At 40.9% G+C, this 27474-nt stretch overlaps 4 protein-coding genes across 4 annotated transcripts; 3 read left to right on the forward strand and 1 right to left on the reverse strand.

Moving 5' to 3' along the window:
• Positions 1 to 1448: 1448 nt before the first annotated feature.
• Positions 1449 to 5693, reverse strand: fgg (fibrinogen gamma chain). Its single transcript, XM_034583151.1, has 9 exons — positions 5537 to 5693; positions 5394 to 5441; positions 5092 to 5278; positions 4888 to 4972; positions 4085 to 4215; positions 3607 to 3740; positions 2672 to 2856; positions 2233 to 2510; positions 1449 to 2115 (listed from the first exon to the last, which is right to left on the reverse strand). The coding sequence occupies exons 1-9, from the start codon at positions 5597 to 5599 to the stop codon at positions 1937 to 1939; spliced, it is 1290 nt and encodes a 429-aa protein (XP_034439042.1). The 5' UTR covers positions 5600 to 5693; the 3' UTR covers positions 1449 to 1936.
• Positions 5694 to 10939: 5246 nt separating this feature from the next.
• lrata (lecithin retinol acyltransferase a) lies at positions 10940 to 13521 on the forward strand. The gene is made up of 2 exons (XM_034583192.1): positions 10940 to 11607; positions 12956 to 13521. Exons 1-2 carry the CDS (start codon positions 11050 to 11052, stop codon positions 13106 to 13108), a joined length of 711 nt encoding a protein of 236 aa, XP_034439083.1. The 5' UTR covers positions 10940 to 11049; the 3' UTR covers positions 13109 to 13521.
• Positions 13522 to 14449: 928 nt separating this feature from the next.
• Positions 14450 to 17712, forward strand: si:dkey-30k22.5 (lecithin retinol acyltransferase family protein). Its single transcript, XM_034587186.1, has 2 exons — positions 14450 to 15403; positions 17439 to 17712. Exons 1-2 carry the CDS (start codon positions 14846 to 14848, stop codon positions 17592 to 17594), a joined length of 714 nt encoding a protein of 237 aa, XP_034443077.1. The 5' UTR covers positions 14450 to 14845; the 3' UTR covers positions 17595 to 17712.
• Positions 17713 to 23537: 5825 nt separating this feature from the next.
• Positions 23538 to 25367, forward strand: npy2r (neuropeptide Y receptor Y2). The gene is made up of 2 exons (XM_034589315.1): positions 23538 to 23625; positions 24224 to 25367. The coding sequence occupies exon 2, from the start codon at positions 24248 to 24250 to the stop codon at positions 25340 to 25342; it is 1095 nt and encodes a 364-aa protein (XP_034445206.1). The 5' UTR covers positions 23538 to 23625; positions 24224 to 24247; the 3' UTR covers positions 25343 to 25367.
• Positions 25368 to 27474: the final 2107 nt, after the last annotated feature.

Raw genomic sequence — 27474 nt, forward strand, 5'->3', positions numbered from 1 at the left:
ATATTCTAAAAAATACTTACTTATTTTGTCAAGATGTCTGGTTTCTTTATATTTTTGTTTATGTTTTTCTTGTATTGTTTTCCCACTGTAGTTATGGTCTTTCAGTGTTTGTTGTATAGACTTATGGACGTGTATAAAGGATGTGTATATAAAATGATGTATGTAAAAAAAAATCATTTCCACTTTTCTTCACCTTTGCACAAGAAAAATCTAAATGTCCGCATAAGGAAATTTTCCCGACTATATACAAATGAGTGTAATGAGTGGCTCGGGCCAAAGTTTGCTTTTCCTGTCTTTGTGTACCAGGCCATGTTTGCCTAACAAAGTACATGGATTTAAGGTTTTCCATCCTCCAACGCCAAAAACAGTTTACCAAGTAAGAGACATAGTGTGCAATTGACCATGTTGTGACATAATAGGACTAGAACCGAACGATCAAATATAGCAGTAAACATATCCTTGTATATTTTAGTTTAGTTGAATCTGATCTGGCAGACTTCAGGCAGTGTTGAGCTGTGTACGGGCCTTAATGTGCAAATAACCAGTGTTAGGCCACAAACAGGCTTTGCCATTTTGGCACAACCATCTGCAATGAGCCGGATGGAATTTGAACTCCACAGGTAGTGAGTGATATGATGCATGGGGACAAGTACTACCAGTACACAACTCAAGGTAACAAACTGCTCTCTTGTGAGTCAAAATACACACAGTAACATGTTCTGATAAGAAGTCTGTCACTACAACACGAGCACAGAGTGGCTTCTGTGTCCTGTTTTATTATTTAATAATTAACTGCGGCCGAATATAAAAAGTTTTATTCCAGCTGAAACCGTTATTCTGGGCTTAATCACTGAGAAGTGAAAACAGGACAATTTTATTAAAGTTAATAATTTGTCCTGGCTGAGATATGAAGTTTAACTTTGGTCTTTTAGAAAGGAAAATAAATACCAATCCACTTCATGTGACTTTGTTTTTGCCAAACAACCACATGTAATGAAGAGACTCTATGAACAGCACTTCAGTTAAATTAATTTAATCATACACTTCCTGAATTTCTCCTGGGACGTTTTCAAGTACCCTTTAAGAAGTACTTTGAGTATTACTGTCCTGGTCAATATCTTTTATTTATTCATTTTGTGGAGACAAACCTTTACTGATGGATTGTGTTCGGCTGCTTCTAAAGCAAATCGCTGGACTCTGTTCAAACCCTGTTTCAAATGTTCCACGTGCCAAATCCCTCATCAATCAAAAAGCTGTTTGATTAAATACAAAACACATAGGCTGCTATTTGTATCTTTCCGTTATAATTCCTCTGAATGTTTGTGTGTTGTCTTATAAGAATGAGCCCGGAAATCTGCAGTAAAAACCACATTCTGGAAAACAAGGGATTTTGATACTGTCGCAGTGTGTTGTTGATGCTATTCTGCACAAATGAAGTTGACAAAATATTTACAGGTAATATATTTTTTATTTCAGGGCTGTTAAACTGCATTATACAGTTTTCTATACACACTTTGTGTACAACTAAAAAACATTTGAATCGTCTCAGGATCGGTTCAAACACAGATCTTGTTGGTTTCATGTTCACTTTCTCTGTGTTTCAGTCTGAATCTCACATTGTTTTATAAAACAGATGTTATGGCTGTTACAGACTTTTTAAACTGTTTGGTAAAGTAACGACAAAGCAGATTGGTAAAGAAAAGACATTTATTTCAAGCTCTAATACAACACTGACGTAAAGAAAGGAGAGTTTGAGCATCAGTGTCCGGCTGCGTCAGATCACCACAACACGCAAAACATCACATGGAGAAACACCATGGAGTCCTGAAATTCCCCATGGAAGTATTTTATTTCATCTGGGGTGATTTCAGGGTTGTTATGCTGAACATACAGAGTACGGACCACAAACACGTGTGTGTGTGTGTTTTTATTAAATTCAAAGTCCGCCAAACTGTTTCACACCCGCCTGCTGTCCGCCGCCTGCTGCGATGCGGCTCAGGGGAATGAGCTTCATGGTCGTCTCTTTCAGGGAGTACCAGCGGCTGTGCCATGTCACCCAGATGATGCCGTTGTCGAAGCCAAATTCACCTGCATCCTTTTCTGTGTATCTGCCGCCTGGATGAAGGGGAACACAAGACAGTTTAGAGTAGACAACACACGATTTCGCTGTGTTTGCTTGAAACACCTCCAAGTTAACAGGGTTTAGCCCTGGTTGTGGCCACGTGCTCTTACCCTGGTAGTATTTGCCGTTCAAATGTGCGGCATGGCATCTGTTCATCCACCAGCCGGAGCCGTCCTGTCGAGCACAGCTGCCGTCGAACTTGTCGTTGTCCTTGTCGATGGTGCTGAACTGCATGCCGTTGTGTGCCGTGTAGAACTTGTCGCTGGGGTCCTCTCCAAAGTCGAAGCCATCGAAAGCGTCGCCGGCGTCACCGCCAAAGTAGTAACCGTAGGTCAGACGATAATTGTCGGCCTCTGTCCCCACTTTGAACATGGTGTAGTCTGCATACCTGGAGAAAGAGGAGGCCGCGGGGAGGGATGGAGGGTTTAGGGTTTTTGGTATTTTTGTTCTTCAAAGGGAACCTCATCACTGGGGTCATGTTTGCCTTGTAAGAGAGTCCCTTTGCTCGCCTCTTATATAATCTGTTATCGTGTGTGTGTGTGTACATACTTTGTGTTGCCCTCCCAGTCAACAAGCTCTATCCTCAGCACAGTGGGGATGGTGGAGCCGACGGTCAGCAGGTGGATCTTCTCGTTGCCGAGCCAGAACTCGGTGGTGTCGTCTGGGGAGAGGTAACCGAAGCCCTGCTTGTACTGGATCCAGTCCTTGAGGAAGTCCACGCTGCCGTCACGTCTCTGTGGACACGCGGAAAAAAAGCACAATGTTGCTATGATAAGTGAATAAAACAGTTCTCGGTGCAGTATCAAAGTGTAGCTGACTACTGGACTGCGTACAAATTATTAGTGAGGAAAGGGTATTACTTTTATTTATCTCTCACTATAAGACAATCCTTTATTGATCCCATGGGAGAAATGCTGGTATTATTATTATTATTATATTTTAAAAATTGATCTAATAATCAGTTTAATTGTGAAAAACAGAGAAATCTCTTTTGTCACACATAACATCACCTGATCTAATATTTTTTTCGATTTGCCCAGAATGAGAAAATCCGTGTGATATATTGGAATTTGGGAGGAGGGTATTGGCGAGTCCAAAGTAAAGATGACCAACACTCAGAATAAATCAGAACAAATAGTTCAGTCCCCCTCTCCCCCCCAAATCATTTCTGCACAGTCCATAACTTGGTAAAATATCTGTGAGTTTATTCTTTTCTTTATTCCTTTATGACTGTTTTCATTTGTTTCTATGTTATTTTTTTAATGTATTTTTCTTTATTTGTGAAGCACTTTGTAACTTTGTTTTGAAAAGTGCTTCACAAATAAAGATTATTATTATTATTATTAGTAGTAGTAGAAGTTGTTGTTGTTCTTATTTGCAAATTACTTGTTATTTGACTGTTCAAAAGTAATACGTGTGAGTCCTCTGCTGCAGGATGAGGACGTCACACAGTCAGTTTTCTTGGTGGTTGAAGTGACACATACCCTCTGAATGACTGTGAAGCCGCGTCCGAAGCTGTCAATCTCACAATAGACCAGGAACTGCTCAGTGGCTGTCTGCGGCTTCACGTAGTAAAGACCGCTGACGGTCGCACCCTTGTTTGCAACGTCCTGGCAATCTGGTAAAAAAGGAGAGAAGAAGAAGAAGAAAAGCACGAGTCAATTTTACAGAAAGACAAAAATATCATTCATAAACTCTCTTATTTTAGTTTATGGTCAAATTCATTTTCAGTCGTTGGTCTGAATGATGTTGAAAAAGTTCTCTGAAATGAGGTCAAAACAAATGACATGTGGAATAAAGCTGTTTACTCTGCATTGATGCACCATATTGATTTTCTGACTAAACACTGAACGAGGACAAATGTTGTTCAGATGAGGGACGATTGAGAAACTTCTTGTGAAATGGGAACGGCCTGAGGGTCAGAGTTCATTTGATTAGAGTTTTTTTTTTTTTTTTTTTTACCATATCCTGTGATGGTTTGGATGTCAACCGTGTCAGTGCAGGGCTCGGTGCATTTCTGCTGCAGCTGAATGGAGAGCTGCTTCAGGTCCGCCATTCTCCTCTCGTTAGAGGAGATCAGGTTCTGAAGTTCACTGAGGGGACAGAAACAAACAGGAGCTGAATGAGGGGGTTTCCCGAGTAATTCACGCCTGCGTTTCTTAATAAATAAAAAAGACTTAAAATTTATCAAATAAGAAAATGAGAAGTAATTGGAAAAAGGCAAATCAAACTTGGGAATAGACGTGATTGAAGTGCGTTAAAAAAAAAATCAGTCATGAGTCTGAGTCGTGTGGTTGCAAATCGCCATCTGATCTGTGCTCAGTGCAAACTGTGTGGGGCGAGGAGGCTGGCGTGCATTGACCTGAGGGTCTGAGCAGAGTTTGAACTTTGTGAAAGTATTCCATTACAAGGACGAAGTACAACATGATTTCTTTTAAAGTGTTATTCTACGGATTATATTTGACATTCATCAAATTTTACTGAATCACATTATAAATTATATATAATTTATTATATTATTTATTTTATTTATTTATTTCAAATGAAATGGTGGAGCTACTTTTAAATATAAATATGTGTCTATGTGCCAATGCATCACGATTTATAAGAAACAAATTTGCAAAAGTACTTATATTAAATTGTAGTGAGCTCAAACTTATACTAAATACAATACTTGAGTAATTTTACTTTACTCTTGTCTGTATAAAACAAAACACCATTGCTATGGAGCCATTAAAGGTTTAATTTGTCATTTGGTAACTTACTTTATTTGCTGCTCTTGTGTGATGATGGTGCTTTCAAAGCGAGCCACATCGTCCAGCATGCTCGACGACTTCCTGAAGTAAGTGTCTGAAAAGAAAAAGAAAATCGACCCAGTTCGATAAAACATCCAATATATTTACACTGGTTTAGTTATTATTAAGTCAAATAAACTGCTTGCTAAAGTGCAATGATTTTGTTCCAGGCACCTTGTAGGCCACTCTTTTGAACTGTAGAAGTCGAATCTTTCATGATGACGATTTTTTCATCGGCACCCTGGGTCAGATTGGCGATTGTATCCAGCTCCCTTTGCAAATTGTCTAATTCCCTGTCGACCGCTGGCATGTACCTTATCAAGTAGTCAGCCACGCCGCATGTGGTGGGACAGTATATCCCCTGAGTGCAGAAAGAGCAAGTGAGAAATGTCAATCATGGTGTGACTCAGTGATAAAAAACATCATGCAAGTCCCACAGCAAAAAACATTGAAAGTCTTTACATCCTTTTACTCACAAAGCCGTCATTTCGGGTGCACGATGGGGCGGCGTCTCCTCTGAGTTGCTGCAGGAAAAAAAAAGGACAAAAGGATTCAGATTTATTTTCTGCTGACGAAAACTGCATCAGTGAAAAATTTTGGGTTAGATTCGATGACTTACTGCAGAAGAGAAGGAGACGAGTAGCAGAAGAGCTCCGGCTGTTGTGAGAAGTGACGGCACCATGTTGCTCCAGCCACCAGTTGTTGTCTCGTCCTCTCGGAGAATGAGGAGCGGTTTAACTCGGTGGGATATTTATCTCCAACAAGGTCGTGGGTTCAGTGTTTGATTAGAAGTTCGTATGCAAACATCCCACTCACTGAGCTGGGACAGAGCTGTGACTCAAATGTCTGACTGAGAGACAGTTACTGACAATTGATGTGAAACTGCGTGTTTGTGTTGTAAAGATGACAGAGCAAGTCCAAAAACTGATGACTCAGCTGTATCCAGGCCTAATCTATATGTTACAGATATCTTATCTTATTCCTGCATATTCCAGTAAAGCTTGTAACACAGTTTATTTACTCTTGTGATAATGATCCGCAACAACACAGAACGAGTCATTTCATTTAAAAAAAATCATTATAAATCATGTTATAAATCATTACAACATTATTACATTGGTGAGTTGTGTATAAATACTTTTTGGGAACGTGGCTGAGGAAAATATAAATTTTAGATCAGCCAGAGTCACTTATGAACTTTTAATGGGACGTCTCCAACATTCTGAAGAGATAAAGAAATAAAGGAAAAAATAAAAAATAAATAATATCGTAATATCGTAATATCAACATCTAGATCTTTCTATATGATAAAAAAGCCCTGAGATAATTTCTTTGATAATTACAATTATAATACATCTTATTCATGTATCACTTTTAAAAGTGCTCATAGACACTTTACATTGGTTCAAAAACTACTTTTGTTCTAATTTTGCGCAGTGTAAATAAAACTGGCCTGACTTGAACTGTTAGGAAGGACAACAATAAAATGATAATTAAAAAAAAAGCAAGTCAAACATGTGTAATATAAGTAGTTTCCTTGAATGAATAAGGTGTAATCACAATGTCAGAGATTGCAAATGTAAATTATGACATTTAGTATTTTTTGAATTGCATATTTGAGACAAGAACAAGATTCCTGTTCCTTATTTCCTTATCTCAACCAAGTCATTTTACCAAGTTGTGTCCATGAACCTTATCAACCTGTAACCATAGCAGTTTAAGAGCAAACAATGTTTAGTTTTGTTTAAACTTTCTATAAAGCTCCTAAGAAAATGTTGTTGTCCTGCTAATGAGGGCATCAGGTCAGAATCGGATTTGTCACAGTCTCTATTTGACTGTTACTTCAGACTGGGACTGTTGAAACAGGCAACTTGTGGTGATGTTTGAACTCTGCAGAAAAGGGTTAACTGGAACCGATGTCCTAACTGGCTGCACTGGTCAGTCAAACCACTAGTGGGAGTGGAACTACAATAAACCAAACCATCTGTGAACTCACATGTATTAGTACACGGAGTTCATTTGGTAGCTCTGGTTAAAAGAGTTTTATGGCATCCCCCCCCCCAAAAAAACTGGATACAGTATGTGAGTCTTTGTTTGAGCCGACACACAAAGTGGAGACGCATAAATCAGGTTTCTCTCTTTTAACGTGAACATTTGCTTCTGGAGGTGTGAGGGTGATACAGGATTGAGTGGTGGTGTAGACATTGAAAATCCTGGTGAGGAACCTGAATAAGATTCATTCACAATCAAGGCTGGAAACTAAAAGCACAATCAGTTGCACTTCTTGCAGTGTATCATGCAACAAGTGTGATTAAAGTGTGATTAACAGGACAAACATTTGACAACACACGCTGGTGCTCGCTGCTGTGCTGTGGAGGACTTTACCCACAGAGAGACATGAATTTAAACTTACTTATAACCTGATTTATTTCATGTTCAAAGACGTCAAACTTTATTGTATTTACATATCTAATTTCACAACTCCAGGACAGTAAAAAACAGCCAATCACCTCACGGCCTCCTTCCCACACGTCTCTGGTTTCATGCCTCTGTGTTTGCTTTGAGTCACAGTAAACACAAATACTCGTCTTCCTCCTGTAACAGATGAGTTTGATGCTTCTTTTTTAAAAACGCAAATGTTTCCCTGCTGTGGATTCTTGTGGGTTACAAAGTCAGTGGGTTAATGCAAGTCTTTTATTTTGAAATTATTAATTACATCCCATCTTTGCTGCTGCTTGGTGGAAGTGAGTTAAAGTGATATTGTTGGACAAAGTGAAACGTGTGTTGCCATCTTCGTCAGCGTCTTCTGCGTTCTCGTGTGCAGCCCCTCCTGGAAAAATGGCTTCAAGGCTTCCATATATCACCCTTTACTTTACTTTATCACCTTATTTGTCAGGGACCGTGCATATGAATAACATTTCTGAACATATGCCAGGTTGCAGGAGGCATCAAAACAAACGGTGAAGACACATGTGACCAAACAGAGCAAACTGACGATTCGTCCGTCGGCCCCGTGTTGACGTTAGATGATAAATCTTACCTTAACCACCTCCTGGTGACCTGCTTTTTATTATGTGGGAGAAACAGGCTCCTGATGGATATAAAGCCTCGCTGACCTGAGAGTGAACTGCCAGGGACATGAACCTAAACAGTGCTGAACTTTTGCTGAACTGGCCTCTTTGTGCAGCAGCACCAGATGGAAAGTGTCTCTTTCTCCCTCTAAGTGCCATGAAGACGTGGAGACTCGCTCTGAACACTGCGTCCTGGATGTTGAGATGTGCTCTGGCGTTGTTGTTCTCGTTGATGCCAGCCTGACATTCGTCTTCTTCTACATCAGAATATAAAACAACATATAATCTGTGCAATATAATAATCTGCAGTTGCAATCCCCTCTATTTACCCTGTAAATCCAGTCATAGGAATACGCTGCTGAGTCATTGTTTTTCTTTTGCGTCTCTAGAAAATGGCTCCACCGGTAATCAACTTAGGTTTTAAGAAATAAAGTCGACATAGTTCACAGGTTGTCTGACCAGGAATTAATTTTAAAGAGCCTGGTCCCGCACAGCGATAAGTCTGGAGCCAGTTGACCACGGTGTAAATCTCCCCCCGGACACAGGGCAAAGGTTTGTTGTGGTGCCAACTCGGGGTTCAACCTGCGGTCAGCGACGGTAAGTCCACTCAGCTGAAGGTGGTGTGATGGTGTGACTGGAACAGGCAGCGAGGCCGACGCTCCGTTGTCCACACAACACACAGGATTTTAAATAATATCATAGGGAACATATTTTGTATGATGCAGTTTTCTTAAGTTTCCAATGAGGTTGACCACAATATGTTACTGGTAATATTACAGCACTGTTGCATTGATATTACGTCCGTGTTTAATTTGGAGAGGCTTCACTTGGTCCTTCAGCGGCTCTTCAATAAAAGATGTCAGACACATATAAAGTAATACTGGCTGTTTTCAGATATGAACTCTGCATTGTCCGAGTCAGACATGTTCACAACAACAAGAAAATGTCTGTAACATTCAAGTGTCTGACATCTTCGTCAGTGTCTTCCGTGTGTAACGTGTCTCTTTCTCATCCTGAAATATTTGAGTTAATTTCGTTTTTTATTGAAGTTTGAGTTTGTCTCGTGTTAGAGACGTCATCAACAGACCTACTTGCCTGATGTGAATTTTCCGGACAATATCCTGCTGTATTCTCACACCCGGACACTTTCCGGACATTTTCATTGGGCCTGGCAGGAAACGTTCTGGAAAACGTTGGGAGTGACCAAATCACATATTTGCATTCTCACATGCAGCCCCTCCAGAAAATTTCAGGAGAGTATCTGGACTTCAGTGCAGGTCTGAAAGCAGCTTATGAGTCACGTGAAAATACATTTTACACACAATCTACTATACTCAAGTACAATTACATTACTTAGTTACTTTACTTGAATATTCTTGTACTTTCAGGATGAAATATTACATTTTCTAACATAGCAGTACTGCCAATCTATCAGAGTATTTATTGATTATTGAAAATAAGCTCTGAAAGTAAAAGATCGAGCTTTAACCCCAACATTTCTGTTAACTCTCAGTAAACTACATATTTACAGATTGGAGTGGTGTAGGATTTTAATTGGCCTCTCATGCACTTTACAAACAGTGATAACCTGCTTTTGCTTATCATTTATGAACAAGCTTATCATCTGAAAGTTTTCCAGGTTAGAAGAATTTCAAATGGTATAGCTCATTAATCCCAGTCACAAACTTTCTCAAAAGTATCAAAAGTAGGGTATGTGTTCACTTTGTTGGTCAAACTGGTTTCCCCGCAGTCTGAACAAGCAGCTACGTGGCCTAAACGAAACACCAGCATGTTTCCCTCATATAAGAATTTTACAGATCCGGGTCAGTAAATGTAACAAACGACTCAGAGACGCTGAGATCCAACAGGCTGAAGCATTCCTCAAGGTATTTGGGGTTTAAAGATGAGCGTGAAACCGAAACCCGACAGGATTATGGTAATCGGGTCAGAGGAATGTTTTATCTCATCATGTGGTTCCTCTGAGAAGGTGCAGGTCATCAGCGCAGCGCAGCCGGCAGCTCATTCAGGCCTGATCCTGGATTGAGGATGGGACAGAACAGAGCAGCCTCTATGAGTTAGTTACTCCATCCCAAAGGAGTTTGATGGGATTGAGGTCAGGGCTCAGTGCGGCCCAGTCAAGTTCTTCCACACCAAACTCAGCCAACCATGGACCTGAAACAGAGACGGACCTGAAACAGAGACGGACCTTCCCCCAAAACTGTTCCCACAAAGTTAGAAGCAATGTGATTTTCTTCTCAGTTTTTAAATGAGGACTGAACAATGGAGCTCATTACCTCCAGTGGTTAATCTCGTCACAGCCTCCAGTGAGTTAATGTACTGGTGTTGTTGCTATAGAGTAAATCCTACTGGAAACATGACTGGAAATATAAATACTTACTGGTGGTGACAGTCACAACAGCATTTAGCAGCAGGAACCAACTTTCCAGTGGACTTATATTCTCCTTTTATGCTTCGCTAACTTTTAAATGGATTGAATATGAGGCTCTACATTTATCTCTTTATTTTTATTTTGTTATTCTTATTATTTTATTAAATGTTGTACTTTTCTATTAATATTATATCGCTCTCTATATTATACCTCTTTTTAAATATCTGCCACAATGACAACTGAATTTCCCCCAATACTGTATCTTATTTGATTCTTTTCCAACAAACCTCCTTACTTTTGAAAATAATGTTATTCCACTTAATAATAAGACACCCTTCATAAAGGGCTTTACAGATGTGTGATGAGCTATAAGGACAAGTCTCTTTTGGGTTGCCAGGTTGTGAGGAGGATAGACACCATCAGAGGGAGGTTTTCTCTCATGAATGATTATAATTCATTATTAAGGATTAGAAATGAATCCCGTGCTCCACAGCTAATTCTCCTCCTCTCTGTGCTGCGTTAGCACAAAACAAGATTAATGGAGCGCTGCTGCACATTTGTGAAAAAGGAGAAGGCGCACGTGCAAAAGGTCACCCGCGTCCTCGAGCCACCGTGGATAAAAAGCTCGCTCCACTCGCGCTCTCGCAGACATTCCCCTGTTACGCGCTCACGATGCTGCAGCTGCTGACCTTCCTGGTGGAGAAGCTCTCCCTCCTCTCCAACTTCAAACTGTTCGAGTGCAGCTGGTTGGACGCAGAGGAGCAGGAGGAGCAGCAGGAGCAGCAGGAGGAGCAGGAGCGTCCCGCGCAGCGCGGTGCTCCCCCGCGCCGAGGAGACCTGCTCGAGGTGCCGAGAACCCTTTTCACGCACTTCGGTATTTACCTGGGTGACAACAAGGTGGCTCACATGATCCCCGACATCCTCCCCGTGCTGACAACCGACCAGAGGCTCATCGGCTCCGTCATCTCCAACAAGAGGCTCATCCTCGGCTGCGTGTACAAGTGTGCCACGGTGCGCGTCGACACCCTGGAGGACTTTGCGTATGGCTGCAACATCCTGGTGAACCCCATGGATAAGACGATGAAGGCGCCGGCGTTCCCCAACGAAGAGGTGGCCAAGAGGGCTGAGAAACACGTGGGATCGATCCCCTACAGTCTGCTGTGGAATAACTGTGAACACTTTGTGACCCTCTGCAGATATGGACATGCAGCGAGCAGGCAGACAGAGAAGGTAACGCTCCACAGCAGAATTAAATATCTAAGCATAAAAGCCATGTAATCTATGTGAGGCTCAGTGCATCCCATATGTTGCAGTGTATTAGAATAGAAACATGATGCCTCATTCAAATCCACTTTCACTTGTTTTTGTCAACAGTGCCGGATTAACATGTTTGATGGCACATGGGCAAAATTTGTGGTTGGGGGCCCCCATATACTCCCCCCCCCCCCCCCCCCCCCCCCCCCGGGAGTAAAAGGACATGAACTTAAGATTCAAGAATTGTGACCCTAACCTGAAACACATGTGAACGAAAGCCCCCATGTTGAAGCAATGCACTTCTCACAGCCACCATCAAGTCAGGAGCATGTGTTTAATATTGATGAGATCATGGGGTTGTATCATCTTAAGCTACTAAACTTACATTTGACAAATAAAACATGTACTAAGGTACAAATTGATTGATTGGAATCAGGGTCTAGGTTATACATAAAGCACCATGGTTGGGCTCCCTCCTAACCATGGTGCTTTATGTATAACCTAGACAAATCAATGAATCATATTTAAGTAAACAGAAAAAAAAAATAAAGACAATACCTCACGTCACGTCCATGCACGGAGAAAGTAAGTCTCATACATTTAAAATGTGGATAAAACATTAATAAGATATAATAATATAATATTAACCACAGCTCAGACTAAATATAGGGTAAACAAAAAACCAACAAAGAACCAAAACTACCTGGTTCCAGGCCCCCTCTGTCACTTGGTTTGAAACTATTTGAGTTGTATTCATATTGTATCTATATAATAAATGTAATATTTAGGAATATTTGTCATGTGACCATAGCATCAAGTGAAATTAGGTCTTCAAACAACACACAGGACGTCTCTGACATCACAGATCCTGATTCGTTGCCTCTCTAGATGTCGGTTGAAATATGACACCAATCTCATTAAATATGTGTCTTCTGATGCTCATTTCCTCCAAAAAGCTAAATGTATGATTTAAAAATGTGTTATTGTTTTATTGTTAGCAGATGCAGACTTAATCACCACATCTGCTAGAAACCCAGTAAACCCAGAGTTCACGTTCTCGTCCATTTAACTGGTGCACATTCCAAAACAACGGTGGAAATCTAAATTCAGCGAACCACAGTGAGTGAACTGGCTGTAACCTCACAAACTGATTTACAGCAGCAGTTAAACCGTTGGACGCACGTTTGAAGATTTTTTTACACTTTCCAGGTGACGACTGAGCGGAAACTTTCCTGCAGCGAGAACATAATCAAACGTGATCCAATAATCCATCCAACATGTGAAGTTACTGATTTTTTTCTTTCTTCTTTCTTTCTCCCTGTAGTTCTGCGAGTGTCTGAAATCAATCATCAGAGACCAGCGCTGCGTCATCGCCTCAGGGCTGCTGGGAATTATCTCCATTGTGTGTTTTGGCATGGCGGCTTCAACTACATTACCCACAATTCTCATCCCCTTCACGCTGTGGATGGCTGGTTAGAGGGGCCCAGCGCACGGGGACAAACTGAACTGAACTTTCGCTTGGCAAAGAGGGACTGGGCCCCTCTTCCAGACTCTTGTCATGTGACGCCTTTCAAAGCCCGCTTCACAACAACACCTTCATTTCACTGAGTAGACTGTTGGATGTGACTGTGCATTGATTTTGTCCTTTATGCCTTAAACTTAAAAAGTGTGGTCAAATGCAGGAAATCTTTGGTATAAGATTCAATTTTGTGATTCGTGTGTTTGCATTTTTAACATTTGAGTCGCCACAGAAGTGGATATAAAGAGGTACATGTAACAATCTCAGAGTATCGTAATGTACTGTGTATATACAGCAGCTTTTTTTTATCGCATTGTACTTAATATAAACCTGTAAATATGACAAATGTTTAATAAACCATTTATTTTTTATTTGTGTGTCTTGTGTGAGCATGAGCCTTCATATATCTGCACTAACATGACCGTGGAAGCAGAGCTCTAAATGAACCTGAACTAGAAGAGCGCTCGGAGGGTGTGTCGACGCTAACGCTCTAATTCGCCATGTTAAAGAAAGTGCAAAAAAAAAGAATTGCTTACTACCTTTGCAGCGTCTCTTCCTCCGCTCTCTCTCTCCATTTCATGCTTAATTTAGTTTAAGATAAATAAAGATGTACAGAGATAACTACAACGTTACAGGCTACATAAATCATTCGTTCAGTTAAAAAAATAAAGCTGATTAATGTCGGCAGTAATGTAGTTATCTCTGTACAGTCTGGCTTATTTTGGTCTTTTGTGATTATTGTCTTTTATGTTTTTGTTTGTATTGTAAGGTTGTTGATGTTTCGTTCTGTTCTGTGTGATGAAAGTTAAATATAATTTAAAAAAAAGATTAATAAAGATGAACAAAATTATAATAACAAAATCACAAAATAGAAAAAACCTCCGCTGTAGAAAAATACATGTAATATAACATGAATTAGGATTGATTGACATAGATCCAGTCAATAAAAGTGAAACGCTCCAAAAATATTGGAATAATAATCATAATTAATAATCATAATAATATGTATCTGCATCCACTCAAATAATGTATGGGTTCTTCATGTGTCATGCCCCACCCATGATCAAAATGTCATGGACATCGGTTCAGTCGTTTTGGGGCAATCATGCAAAATCATGAAATAAAAACATAACCTTCATGATGGAGGTAAACATAATCTCAAATGGTCTATTTGGTTATTGGCTGAGCTGGTTTGGGGTAAAATCAATAATCTGATGACTGAAGCAGTCGTATTTTCATGTTGCTATAAATCTCTACCTGTGAATAGAAAACTTTACAATACGCATGTAATTGTGTTTCTATCACTTCATGACATTTATAATTCTTTTACCTAGTAAGACTGTGTGAAATATGATGTCCGACTTTTGCTGTAGGTAAACTTACATCTTTCACTTTCACTATTCTTCTAAATTCTTCTTATGCAGGAAAGTGCTGAATAATGATGAGTCAAATTGGAGCCCAGACTAAACCATGAATAAAAGGCTGTTTTATTTTGTGATGGCTCAATATCTGCGACCTTTGTTAAATGAGGATTTAACTTCCAGCCTTCTTAACGAGGACCCTTGACCTGAATATGCCACAAACAAGGCCCGGGTTTCAAAATCCCACCACACAGAAGAGTGATTAGAGAAAGCTCCTTTATTTCTGTCAAAATCAACCTGCAGCGTTGACCAATGTTTAATCCTACTAACCACGATGGCTCCTCCTTGCTCCAAAGTAAATAAAATGCTCATGTGTGGCCCTTTGCCGCACTCTGCCACCATGTTTCTCTACCAGCTGCTCAACTTCTTCTTCGCGGCGTCCCAAAAGGAGGAGGAGGACGACTCTAAGTATGACTTGTCCCTCTACAAGTGCGGTGACCTTTTAGAGGTCCCCAGGACGCTATTCACACATTTCGGTATCTACCTGGGCGACAACCGCGTGGCTCATCTCATCCCGGACATCCTGCCCGTGATTACCAGGAATAAATCAGCGATTGCCAAGATGGTGACGAACAACCGGCTGCTGCTCGGGGTTATCACCAAGGTTGCCAGCGTCAGAGTGGACTCTGTGGTGGATTTCGCCTACGGTTCAGAGATCCTCATCAACCACATGGACAAAGTGTGCAGCCAGCCGCCGCTAGATGGGGATGAGGTGGCTCGGAGGGCGGAGAAACTCTTGGGCTCGGTCAACTACAGCTTACTGTGGTACAACTGTGAACACTACGTCATGTACTGCAGATACGGGATGGCCATCAGCTACCAGACGTACCAGGTACTGTCTCCAGCTTCCAGTCAGTAGAGATTTAATGTTTGTGACATATACAGTAAAGAAACATAGAGTTCATGCAAGTTTACAAGAATACAGATTAAAATAAATAAAGGACAACACATTCTATACACAATATATGAAATATGCAAGGCTACACTTATATGACAAAAGAAAATATATCCATTTGGAAATATTTGGTCAATTAAAAGACATGATTTCAACTATGATTGAATTAATTTAGAAACTTTAGTGAATAACTGTAAAATACAGGATTCGTAGATTTTGTTTCACACCACTCATACTGAATCATGTTTATGAGGATCTTCTTTACAGCCAGTGTAAATAAGATAAATGCTAAATGGTCTGTATTTATATAGCACTGATCTAGTCTTAGTGACCAGTACAGTTTTTTGCTGTTCACCCATTCACACACATTCATATGGTGCATCAGCATTTCTCTACCATATATTACTCACACACTGCCGGTGCAGCTGGAGGGAGACGGGGAACGACCCGTGAACCTTCTGGTCGGTGGACGACCCACTCTACCTCTTCCTAAGCCACAGCTGACCCCAGATTGTCTGAAATGAGAGGAACGATTCCAACTACCTATAACTATTTTATTGTATAGAAGGGCCTGTGAGTGTTGGTTATGAGACAAATCAATTCAAATAAATCAATATCAATGGTTCCTGCTCCAGTCCAAATATTTTGCTGCTCGGTCTTAAGATTCTGTTCAGTGGGTTGAGATGAACGTTACTGATGAACCTGGTTGAAGCTGTTATGTTGAAGCTTGTGACAGATTCTATGAAATTTGTTACAATGCATTCAGAACTTGAATTCTGCAGTTTCTCAGTAGGAGGAGGTTCTATCTACATTTTAAAGTTATCTCTGTCAGCCCTGTTACACACGACCTGTCCCGGCTTTACCTGCACTTGTGTACTCTTGCCCAACATTTGCTGGGATTGTGTTACTCAGGGGTTAGAGTTAGTAAATAAAAGAATAAACAGCATAGCTTGTAAAAAATGCCACAAATGGGTTTCGAAATATTCCCAATTCCCACTATTTATATCCTGGTTGAGCAGCTTGTCAAAATCTACTTTCTTAAGAGCAGTGAGTACCAGGGTTATTTGGAAAAGCTGATTTCCTCTTTTTTTATTCACGTTAATCTTTAATTCCTCCCAGAATTTGCATTACAAAGGTCACGTGCACACATGCAGCATTTGAAATAGCTTTAGTTATTTCCAAGGGATTTAGACAGAGACAGTTTGCCTGTAATACTCTGTGTAATGTTAATGTCCTTATGAAGGTGTGTGACTGAAGAAAAACACCGTCATGCTGACATTTGGATTCATGTTTGCTTTTCAGTCCACTGGGGTGAAACTTTACTCACCAGGCGAGTGGCTCCACCTAGAGTTTCATTGTGCACAAATGTTTTCCTGCCGGTAATGAGGACTTGGGTTTCTCTCTCAGAGCAACACTGAAGGACTAATGGAAAACAGCAGGTTAGACGTCTGTAACTTTCTGTTCTATCCCAAAGAACAATTCATTTCAACACAGAGTCAAAAATGTTGCATTAAACATGTATTGATGTAGTTTCTTATAATCTGAAGGTTTTATTATTTATATTTATCTTCTTTTGTTATTATTTGGGCACTTATTTTTAAACAAGGCAAAAAAGTGCTTTACAAAATACATTGAAATAAAACAACACAGAACAAAACAAGACAAAACGAGAATAGGAAAGGTAACAAGGAAAAATACCAAATACAAATAACATCAGTTTAATGAGTTAAAATCAGACATTAAAAGTATTTCCTATAAAAATATGTTTAAGCAATGGTTTAAAAACAGATAAAGTGCTGACAAGTCTAATCTCTTCTTGCCTGGTCACCAGCCTTAACTAAGCCTAAACCAGCAAGTGTTGGTTGGTAGATTGTCAAACAATGCTGGTGCTTTGATTGATTGATCAATCATCACTTATTTGGTCCTAAATCACCATCATCATCAGTCTAATTCCTGCGTTCTCTTCCCTCAGTTCTGCACGACAGTGAGGAAGATCGTGTGCAGCAGGATGAACGCCTACCTGACTGCACTGTGCGGAGCGGGACTCGTGCTGTACCTGGGCTGCGTGACGCCGCTGACTGTTTTACCGACCGTGCTCGTCTCCTTCACCATCTGGATGGCGGCCTGAAGGCCTCACGAGTAAAGACTCTATCCTAACTCACCAGTGGATGGTGAAATGAGGTCCTGTGGTTTGACTCAAGGTCGCAGGGAAACAAAACCTGTTCTCAGTAATAAAATGTCTTTATTTGGACGGTTGTAGATTATTTTATATATATGTCTAGATAGTATTAACTTTTTATCTTGTTTTTTTAAATGTATCTGTTATTCTTCAGCTCTGATGTTCCACATTAGTCTCGTTTAAGAGTAGCAGCACAGGAAATCTTGAGAGACATTAAAAAGAAGAAACTGACCCATGATATAAACTTTAGCGATGATATATACGTGATGTTTGTAGCAAGAGCTTGCAGGAATATCACAGTGGATATTGTTCTACATTTTACGATCATTAAAAAAGAAATTTGTCAGTGTTTTATGTTCCCATCGTGCTCTATCCTAAAGGTTGGCTTGGACAAAGTGCAATAACCTTCTTATGTAATAGTACTTTGATAGATTAAATATGTTTTCCTCTGTACATTAAACATGTATTTCTACCTGTGTCCAGTTGTCGTTGTTTCTTATATTTATTTTCTCATTTCCTTTGCTGCCATCAAAGTTAATAATATCCTGTGTGCTGCCAAATGGAAAAAACAGCATAGCTCCGAGGGACAAATTGATTAATACAGGCCTGGGAAAAAATAAGCACTAATAATAATTTAATAAAGAGTTAAATGTTTTGCTCTTTGCTGCTGAGAATGTGGTCAACTGTCTGTCATTGTTCACAGAGAATAAGATGTATGCAACGTTCCTAAATGTTCTTTTAGCTTTTTCCCAGAGAATGTCAAGGCAGGCAAAGAAAATGGTCACACGAAGAAACGACCGACTGTCGAGATACTCAGCGACACAATGAGACAACACAAATATTATTTAAAGCAACTCTGAAATTCAGATTAATGAATTATTGTAAGAATAAGAGTCAGAGTGATAAATCATTGAGGCATCTTGTGCCCAAAGGGAGCACGCTCTGAATGGCTTCATGCCCCGGAGGAGATACTTAGACGTGAGCATGGAGTATATATATAACTTAATAAACATGTATCATAGTTTAATGGTGATTGTAGATCCGCATTGCTAAGATATATCGTTTATTTATCTCCATAAAAGGGATGAAAAAGACTTCAAGAATGATCTATGGGCAAACAAGTGCAAATGAGGAAAAAATGTAAAGAAATTCCCTGAGAAGTGACACAGATATTTCACCTCACCCCCCCCCCCCCCCCCCCCCCCCACCCCACCCCACACAAACACACACACACACACACACACACACACACACACACACACATGGTGCATAAAGCAAAACCATTAATGCACATTGTGAGATGCCAGCCAAGCTTTCTCCAGCTGTTCACTGTTTGATTTACTGCAGGCCAGGGTGACCAGTGGAGTCTGTGCTCTGATAACATCCATCTTCCATAACATCCTCTGACCTCATCCCTCTGTCTCTCTATCTCTCTATCTATCTATCTATCTCCATCCATCTATCTATTAGGGAGGATAGAGATAATGAGAGAGAGAGAGAGAACTTGAAAGAGCAACAAGTTCACAACAGACGAAATTGGTGCAATTATCAGGTAAAATCGAAAGATTTCCCATCTTGGCTAAGCCCTCAACGTTGTGTGTGTGTTTATTTGTTTGTTTGTGTGTGTGTGTGTGTGTGTGTGTGTGTGTGTGTGTGTGTGTGTGTGTGTGTGTGTGTGTGTGTGTGTGTGTGCGCGTGCGCTTGCATGTGTATCCAGGGCTATTTCATAAAACACTCATGGCTGTATCCTCTGAGGCTCAGACCCTGATGACACCTATGACGAACACAGCATCTGTGGCAGCAGAAGCACTTTAGACACGATTTAGGTGGTTTGGATTAAAAGTTAATTATCAGTTGTGTCTGAACGATTTTAACTTTTAACTTTAACGAAGAGCTGTGAGTGCCTTAAGCTATGATTAAATAAGTTTAATGATGCTTGGTCAGTACAAATGGAGATAAACATGTTGTATATTGAGATTTTACCAATGAATTCAGCCTCAACACTGTCGGCACCTGGTAAACAACACAATTAAAGAAAATGTTACACGGATACAAATATGTTTCCTACAAAACATGTTTGCTGTTGCAGTTTAGTTGTAGAAGCATTTCTCCTATATAAGCTATGTGGAGTTTACATAGGAGAAATGGCTGCTTATTGCTGACGGACACAGTTGTTGTGTTCCACGTCTTTATTAAACATTAACTTGGTAAATATGGCCGAGCAGCAACTGTAGTAATGATGATGAATGGCAGAGGTAGAGAAGTAAGTGGAAAGACCATTTGCTGCAAATGGTAGAGACCAGTGTGGCAATACTGGTCTTAATTGATTCTATACACGCACTGGAATCCAGGTGCATGTGAAAAGGAAGGATGATGCATTTTTGTTATTCAACAGCAAATTTGCAGCGGCCATGACTGAGGGCGGATCGTGATCAACTCATTGTGATTCATAAAAGACTCTGGTGTGTGTGTGCAGATGAAGGGAGAAGAAAACATATTCCAAGAGGTGAAACCTGCTCGGCCTTTATTTTCTCATTAGGTCTGAATCAGACAGCTGAGGCCAGATGGCATATTTCTTGTTCTTTCTTGGTCAATATCCCATAATTTTTTCATTGAAATCTATTCAGAAGTGTTTGTGTAATCCTGCTGAAATACCAACAAACCAACCGATCAGCCAAACCACCGACTGATGGACCAAGCAACTGACAGACAGACCATCCCACCACAGGGGAACAAACATAACCACCTTGGTGTAGGTAGTATAAGCCAATACTGTATATCTGTAAAAAATTGTTTATGTGAGGAAAGTAATTATTTAATTTCTAGCGTAGGTTATTAATTTGTAAAAACAAGCATCAATGCTTCATGTATACCATGTTGATTTGCAGATTTTTGCAAAACATCAACCCAACTGAAAACAATGGCCTTAATGTCATTAACTACAGCTCAGGCCAAAAACTATAACAGCACAGCAACTATTACACGTAATGTAGAGAGAACTGCTTCTGGTTTAAAGGTGATATTTTAATGCTTTTTCAATTTTTCATTCCTCTAGTGTGTTTTAGAGTTTTTTTGTGAATGTAAAAGTTACATAGCACAAAGTCCACGATAAAGGGAGCTCCTCTCATGATATACACAAATATACACAATGGTCCATAATTGCATGATACATACCTAAAGCGAGAGCGACCAATCACAACAGAGTGGTTCAGCTGGCCAATCAGAGCAGACCGAGCTTTATCGGGACTGGGCCTGAAAGAGACACAAGCTTAAACCAAGTGTTTCAGACAGAGGCTGAAAAGAGGAGCTGCAGCAATGGACAGAATGAGGAATAAGTGACGTGTTTACTGAACATTAGAATTTGTAAATAATTTCAAATAATATTGAAATTCAAAATGATGAACCTGAATATGAGAATAATCTGTCTCCTTTAAGCAGTTCACCTCCATGCTGGTATTTGGAGCATGAATCATGACATAGAGCCGCAGTCGGCAGCATAGTAAAGAACAGGTGACATTTGGTCAATAATCTCATTTAATAGGCCAGGATGAAGTATCCCTGACATCAGGGTCCTGTGTGGCTTTGCATCTTAATGGTTCTGCTGCTCAGGATGATGAATGTGCCGCTGTCCTCCACAGACACAGTGTGAGACCCATGAAGGCTCCTGCAGGTATTTAGGTGGACCTCAGTCCCGTCACATATCTCTGGAGCATGATTCTGCTCAGATGGAGCCGGTCGTTAATCAGTCACTGCTCTCCGCTGTCATGTTCAGTTACCAGCTCAGCAACATGATGTTGTTTAGTGCAGTGGAGAGAGACAGGTCATACGAAAGGAGCCGAGACAATCTGCACTACATAGGATCAATAAAGCATAAAAGGCGAGGCCTCATATACATTTCATCTTTTCAAAGACAGGGTAATGGTGCCAGGATGGAATAATTACAGCATATATTTTAACTTATATTTTTTTCTGCATTTGTTTGCTAGTTAGCAGGATTACGCAAAGACCACTCAAGCAATTTCCAGAGAGGGGTGGGGCCTAACGCAAGAAAGGAACCCAAAAAATTTCGCCGTGGATCCGGACAAACAGGCAGATCCAGGATTTTGTTTTCCCCACCTTCTTTAACATGCATGTTCACGCTCTCTAAGCCCCCTCTGGTATCAATATTGAAACCAAAGACTGTAATGACTTTACCTGAATGTAAAAGGAGTCACTCACAGATTCATCACCTGACTCTGCAGAGCTTTTTAGCTGTTTTGGTTTTCTGTCACTTCTGATTCAATCTCACTAAAAAGTTTTTTTGCAACCCTTGCCACTGAGCTTCAGAATTCTAAAATGTGCTTATATCATTCTTGGCATCAACCGATATCCATTTCTCCACTGATTGGATTAAGATATATCAGCAGACTCTCGATAGTGTCTTGAGTTGTGCAGCCTGATCCATCACAGTGACATTCAAGTTACTTAACTGTGGCGTGGCCCTGAATGGAAAACAGCTGGAAAGGAAGCAAAGTAAAAATGTAAAATTGTGTAGAGAACTGGTGATTGTAGAAAAGAGGAAATTGTCAGGTAAACATGAACTGTGGTTCCAGAGCTAAAAACACAATTGGCAGGACATTCAAACAAGGTCATTACTTAAAGGCTCGTCTCCACCGTCTCTCATCTATTCAGGGTCTCCTGGTTTCTCTCAATACTTCATCCTCGGTGTAGTTTCACTTTGGCCAAAGTGTGTTTTCGCCAAAAGGAGGCGGCTTGACACTAAGTTCATTTCTAATGGCCACATGGTGTCTTGGTTCATACAAGTGGAAACCAACTTGTGACCCAAAACAGTTTGAAGTGGGTCGGCTGCATCGTACCACACATGCAACTGTGAACTCTCACTGTCATTGAACATAACATGAAAAGTCTGGGTTATGGGTGAAATGTCATGATTGACAGCTTGGACTGACTTCTGATTGGTCATGTGTGTGTTTATCGGCAGGACCTTGATATTGTGGCTCCATCCTTCAATCGCTTCTGCACAGGCTCCAAATGATGTCATCATTCACGTGGCTTCATTTCTAGATAGTGGGAGAAAGTGAAGACACATTTATTTACAGTCTATTTTTTAAAATCTCAGTAAAGTGGCAGTTTGCTTTAAATGCTTCAAGTCGTCAGGGCCAAAGTGATGCTGTTGTGTTCAGTGACACATTTCTGTGTCATATGATGGATGATGAATTGATGGATGAATTGAAGGATGAATTGAAGGATGAATTGAAGGATGGATGGATGGATGGATGGATGGATGGATGGCAGTGCAGCCAAATCCATTTATGTTTGTATTGTCCACTGTTGAGTGCTTGAAATCTTGGTATCACTGAACTTCGTTTGTTTTTACGAGAAAGAATTTTGATCCTTTGCAGAAACATTAAATTAAACCTTAAATAAAGCTCGTGGCTCCCTTTACTGAGGGATCGGTCTTTAGAAGCTCATTATCCAACATTAATTCACCTTAAGCTTAATATAATGGCTTGTGTTAATGTTCTGATACTTCTCACACTGTCTGTGGGTTATTTACCAATATCTTAATACAGAAACTGCATCTGCATTGCACGCCTCCGCACTAGCTTTTCATTCTGCTTTACACAAATTGGCGGAAATATGACATTTGCCATTCGAGCAGGAGGAGACGCTCGTTAAAACGACCCAGTGCAGAGCAAACAGGCAGCAGACATCACCTCAGTGTTTCCCGTCGTTGATGTTTCCTCCCCCCCTCATGTGTGGGTCTCTCACAGTCTCTCAGGGCCGGTGGTGCGCGCTCGGTGCCAAACCGGCTGCAGCGCGCACTGGCTGATGCTGCGCGCTTTTGCTGTTGCGCTCACTTTGCTTTGGATGGGAGAAGATTGTTTCCTCGGTGTTGGAAGGATTTCCATCTGTTGGTTTATCTGGATGTCACAGACACACGGAGGCATAAAGGTTTAAAAGAATCCAGCAGGTTGAGGTGAGTGGAACAAAAAGGCTTGTTGATCTTTAATCTCTTCATCCAGACACTTGAAATGAGAGGTTGGCTGCTTTTCCACGGTAGGTTTGCGTATGAGCTGATTTTATTACGTGTAATGTCTTTTTCATTTGCAAGTGGCACCACAGCACCGACAGCTGCATTTCAACTTTCACTTTTAAAGCAATTTAAAAACAATTAATAACAATGTTGATTTGAATTGAAAATCCACCGTCAAAGAAATGTGCATTGTGCCTTTTAGTAGAAGAAGTAAAAAATCTACAAGCTCATCAGTTCTTTTATTGGCTGGAAACAGAGAATCATGACTTGAATTCATCAAGTGACACTTTATGGAGCTTCTGATAGTGAGAGCTATCAGTACTACATTCTCCGCTCCTGGGTCAGTGTCCTGAAGGCATCACCTGCAGCCTGTCTCTGTGATGCTCACTCTTCACATGTACAACTAACAAATTGGCTCTGCAATATGATTGTGCAATGCAGTGCAAAATGTGTAAATTAATTGAATATTGAATTTACGAGGCATCAGTGGAGTCGTTTTTTATTTTATTTATTGCCCCTTAACTCAGAACTCTTTCCACAGACAGACTTATGGGGACTGTCAGCCATGGAGGCATCAGATCAACTGAACACGACTCAAGGGGAAGATTCACCACTTGAAGTTAAATCTTCCAACTGCTGCTCGACCGCAGCCGCAGTGAATGATGGAAACTCCTTGCAGCTGGATGACAGCACCAAGCTGGTGGGAGTCCAAGTTGTTCTCATCCTTGCTTACAGCACCATCATACTGTTTGGAGTCATTGGAAACTCCTTGGTGATTTACGTCGTCTACAAGTTCAGAAACCTACGGACGGTGACCAATTTCTTCATCGTGAACTTGGCGGTGGCGGACCTGCTGGTCAACACGCTGTGTTTGCCCTTCACCCTCGTCAACACTCTGTACGGGGAGTGGAAGTTCGGCCATGTGTTGTGCTTCATGCTGCCCTGCGCCCAGGAAATGGCTGTGCACGTGTCCACCATCACCTTGAACATCATCGCCCTGGACCGCCACAGGAGCATCGTCTACCACACGGAGACCAAGATGTCCAGGGACATGTGCGCGTTGGTGATTGTCATGACTTGGACCGTCAGCGCCCTGTTGGCTAGTCCGCTCGCCATCTTCAGGGAGTACAGGACGATTTATCTGTGGCCGAACGAGTCTATTCAGGTGTGTATGGAGGAGTGGCCGGAAAACAGCATGAACGGAACCATCTACAGTATATCAATGCTCCTGGGTCAATATGGCCTCCCTCTGGCCATTAACTCTGTGGCTTACATCCGCATCTGGAACAAACTGAAGAATCACGAGTCTCGCGGGGGCCGGAATGACCGCCATCAGCACAGGAAGAAGACCACCAAGATGCTGCTGACCATGGTGGCGGTCTTTGCCATCAGCTGGCTGCCCTTCCACGCGTTCCAGTTGGCGGCCGACATCGACAGCACTGTGATGTCCATGAAGGACTTCAAGCTGCTGTTCACCGTGTTCCATATCGTGGCCATGTGCTCCACGTTCGTCAACCCCATCCTGTACGGGTGGATGAACAACAATTACCGGTCGGCCTTCTCGTCCGTGTGCTACTGGCCCTTCACTTCGAGTCGCTCCAAACGCAGAGACGTACGGAAGCAGGACTTCAGGGTTTGCACGCAACAAACCAACGTGTGAGGAAAGTCGCACAGTCACTTCAGGCTCACTGATATTCATTGATGGGAAGTTTATAGGAAATTGTAGGAATTTTGACCTCTTACGATGAGGGATGGTGACATGTGTACACTGTGGGAGAAATGACTGAGAACGTCTTCATATTTAAAATAACTGAATTATCTTCACTACACTGAGGCTGGTCATAGCAGCTCTGATCCCAAACGTTAGTGCTCGTCTACTCAGGTATTTGTGTGTTAGACTTTGATGGACATTCCTCTTTGTTGATGCAGTTTGTCTGTGTGTGCATGTGTCAGGAGGTTTCCAATTATTGTGTTCAATAATATGAATCTGAAATATGACGCAGCATTTGAAACTCGGTCAATTGCGCGGTTGTAGATGCTTATTTTAGAGACGCCATGACAATTATTAAGGTGAGGATTAACCAACGTGGAAATAAGATTTGAGGCAAAAAAGTTAAATTGTGAAAATACACGTAGGAGGTTATGTTTTCACCTCTGTCCATTTGTTTGTTCGTCAGTAGGTTTAATGCAAAAATGACTGAAACCAAACTAAAACTAAAGGAAAACTTGGTGGATGGATGTAACACAAACTTTGTTGAACATTGTGAGATACGATGTTTTTGACATTGTAGATTAATTGAAAAAAACTAAAAAACAATCATTGTATAGATGCAGCCTTATAATAAACTTACTGGGACCTGTTTGTTTCCTGCGTTATCTCACATCGAATGACGTAAAAACGTCAAAATGTACTTATCTGAAAAGACCTGTCCCAGGTTTGACTGAGCAGATATCTGACAAAACTGTGTAATTCAATCCCAACCCCAATGGGATCCCTTAGCAAAACAGAAATTAGATTTATTTGGCAGGATTGATGTTAATATTTGTCTTCTCGAGCATCTTGTTTCCTCCGGCTCCAGTGCATGGTTTTTAAACGAGGGGGTCCTGAGGCAGGGAGCTGCAGAGCTGCAGGGGGGTGTGTTTGTGTTGATATCCAGTGGGATCTACTCATCCAGCGAGTGTTACATCATACAGACGTGTGGCTTATAGAACATGTGCTGCATATGTGATAACAGCACACATGTTGTCCGCCTGGTTCCACTTAGTTCTGTGGGACATGTTTTTGTGTAATCCTGCAGATAAACAAACAAACAAACAAACGGACAGGGGTGAAAACCTATTGGCTGATGTGTGGGTGGTAAATTTTATTGCATGATAAAATATACAAACAAGATAACAAAATAAATGTGAATTCATGATGTGAAAATGGTGGAAATTGACCCCCGTTGCTTCAGCCTTGATTTTTAATTGTGTCTTTGTTGTGTGCATGTGCAGATTCTTCTTGTGTGTTTCCATTATTCTTATTTATGTATCAGACAGTTCCTTCCCTCCCCCCCCACCCTCTCGTCTTTGTTTGCAGCGAGCGTCCTAATTACCACTGTTTGCTTTTACAATGATTACACCGGTGCAGGGGTTCTGAAGGGCCCTTCCTGTTGACCGGGTCCTCGCTGATCCGCTCTGCGTGAGCGTGAGGAGCTGGGGGACCGGGATATTAACTCCATTTTTAGTAAAGCCATTCACGGGGTAAATCAATAAGTGCTTCTTTAACCGTCTGATGTTATCGAGCGGCCGCTGCTGTCACAAACTGTGCTCTCAGGAGGATACTTGCTAATCGAGTAAAATGAACAATAGTTTGCAAACTAATTGAATTCATCCTGGTTTACCGATGGTCTTGTCTTTTGGTTTTTCATAAAGAGAAAGACTTTCTCTGGACTCTCGTTCTATTCAGTAAGAAGTAATATTTGATTTACGACATCTCGTCCGTGGAGAGAATATCGATTCTGTCAATTACTTGTATCTCGATTGTGAAATAATTAAGTGCTGGAAGTGAAACAGTGAGGCAGCATATTCAGTCAGTGGTTCACATACAGAGCACTGAGCCTCTTCAAATCAATTGTGCATCATGGTTTTTCTGTTGTCATTGATTCACTGTGGTCCATTTAATCTGGATGTAGTTACTATAAAATATATTTATTAGAATGCACTCTGAAAGAAAAGACTCTGAAACCTTAATGGCCTTTAGCGTTTGGTCGATTGAAGTTATTTATTGGTTCTTTTTGTAGATTACAACTC

Source organism: Hippoglossus hippoglossus, chromosome 1, assembly GCF_009819705.1.
Source record: "Hippoglossus hippoglossus isolate fHipHip1 chromosome 1, fHipHip1.pri, whole genome shotgun sequence".
NCBI classification, from domain to species: domain Eukaryota; kingdom Metazoa; phylum Chordata; class Actinopteri; order Pleuronectiformes; family Pleuronectidae; genus Hippoglossus; species Hippoglossus hippoglossus.

What these genes read in the sequence shown, in the direction of transcription:
- lrata (XM_034583192.1), top strand. Translation starts at nt 11,050, where the DNA reads ATGCTGCAGCTGCTGACCTTCCTGGTGGAGAAGCTCTCCCTCCTCTCC. An exon ending in CGAGCAGGCAGACAGAGAAG is followed by an intron (nt 11,608 to 12,955) that starts GTAACGCTCCAC and finishes TTCTCCCTGTAG; the next exon opens with TTCTGCGAGTGTCTGAAATC.
- fgg (XM_034583151.1), bottom strand. Translation starts at nt 5,599, where the DNA reads ATGGTGCCGTCACTTCTCACAACAGCCGGAGCTCTTCTGCTACTCGTC. An exon ending in GCACCCGAAATGACGGCTTT is followed by an intron (nt 5,279 to 5,393) that starts GTGAGTAAAAGG and finishes TTCTGCACTCAG; the next exon opens with GGGATATACTGTCCCACCAC. An exon ending in GAACGGCAAATACTACCAGG is followed by an intron (nt 2,116 to 2,232) that starts GTAAGAGCACGT and finishes CCCTTCATCCAG; the next exon opens with GCGGCAGATACACAGAAAAG.
- si:dkey-30k22.5 (XM_034587186.1), top strand. Translation starts at nt 14,846, where the DNA reads ATGGCTCCTCCTTGCTCCAAAGTAAATAAAATGCTCATGTGTGGCCCT. An exon ending in TCAGCTACCAGACGTACCAG is followed by an intron (nt 15,404 to 17,438) that starts GTACTGTCTCCA and finishes CTCTTCCCTCAG; the next exon opens with TTCTGCACGACAGTGAGGAA.
- npy2r (XM_034589315.1), top strand. Translation starts at nt 24,248, where the DNA reads ATGGAGGCATCAGATCAACTGAACACGACTCAAGGGGAAGATTCACCA.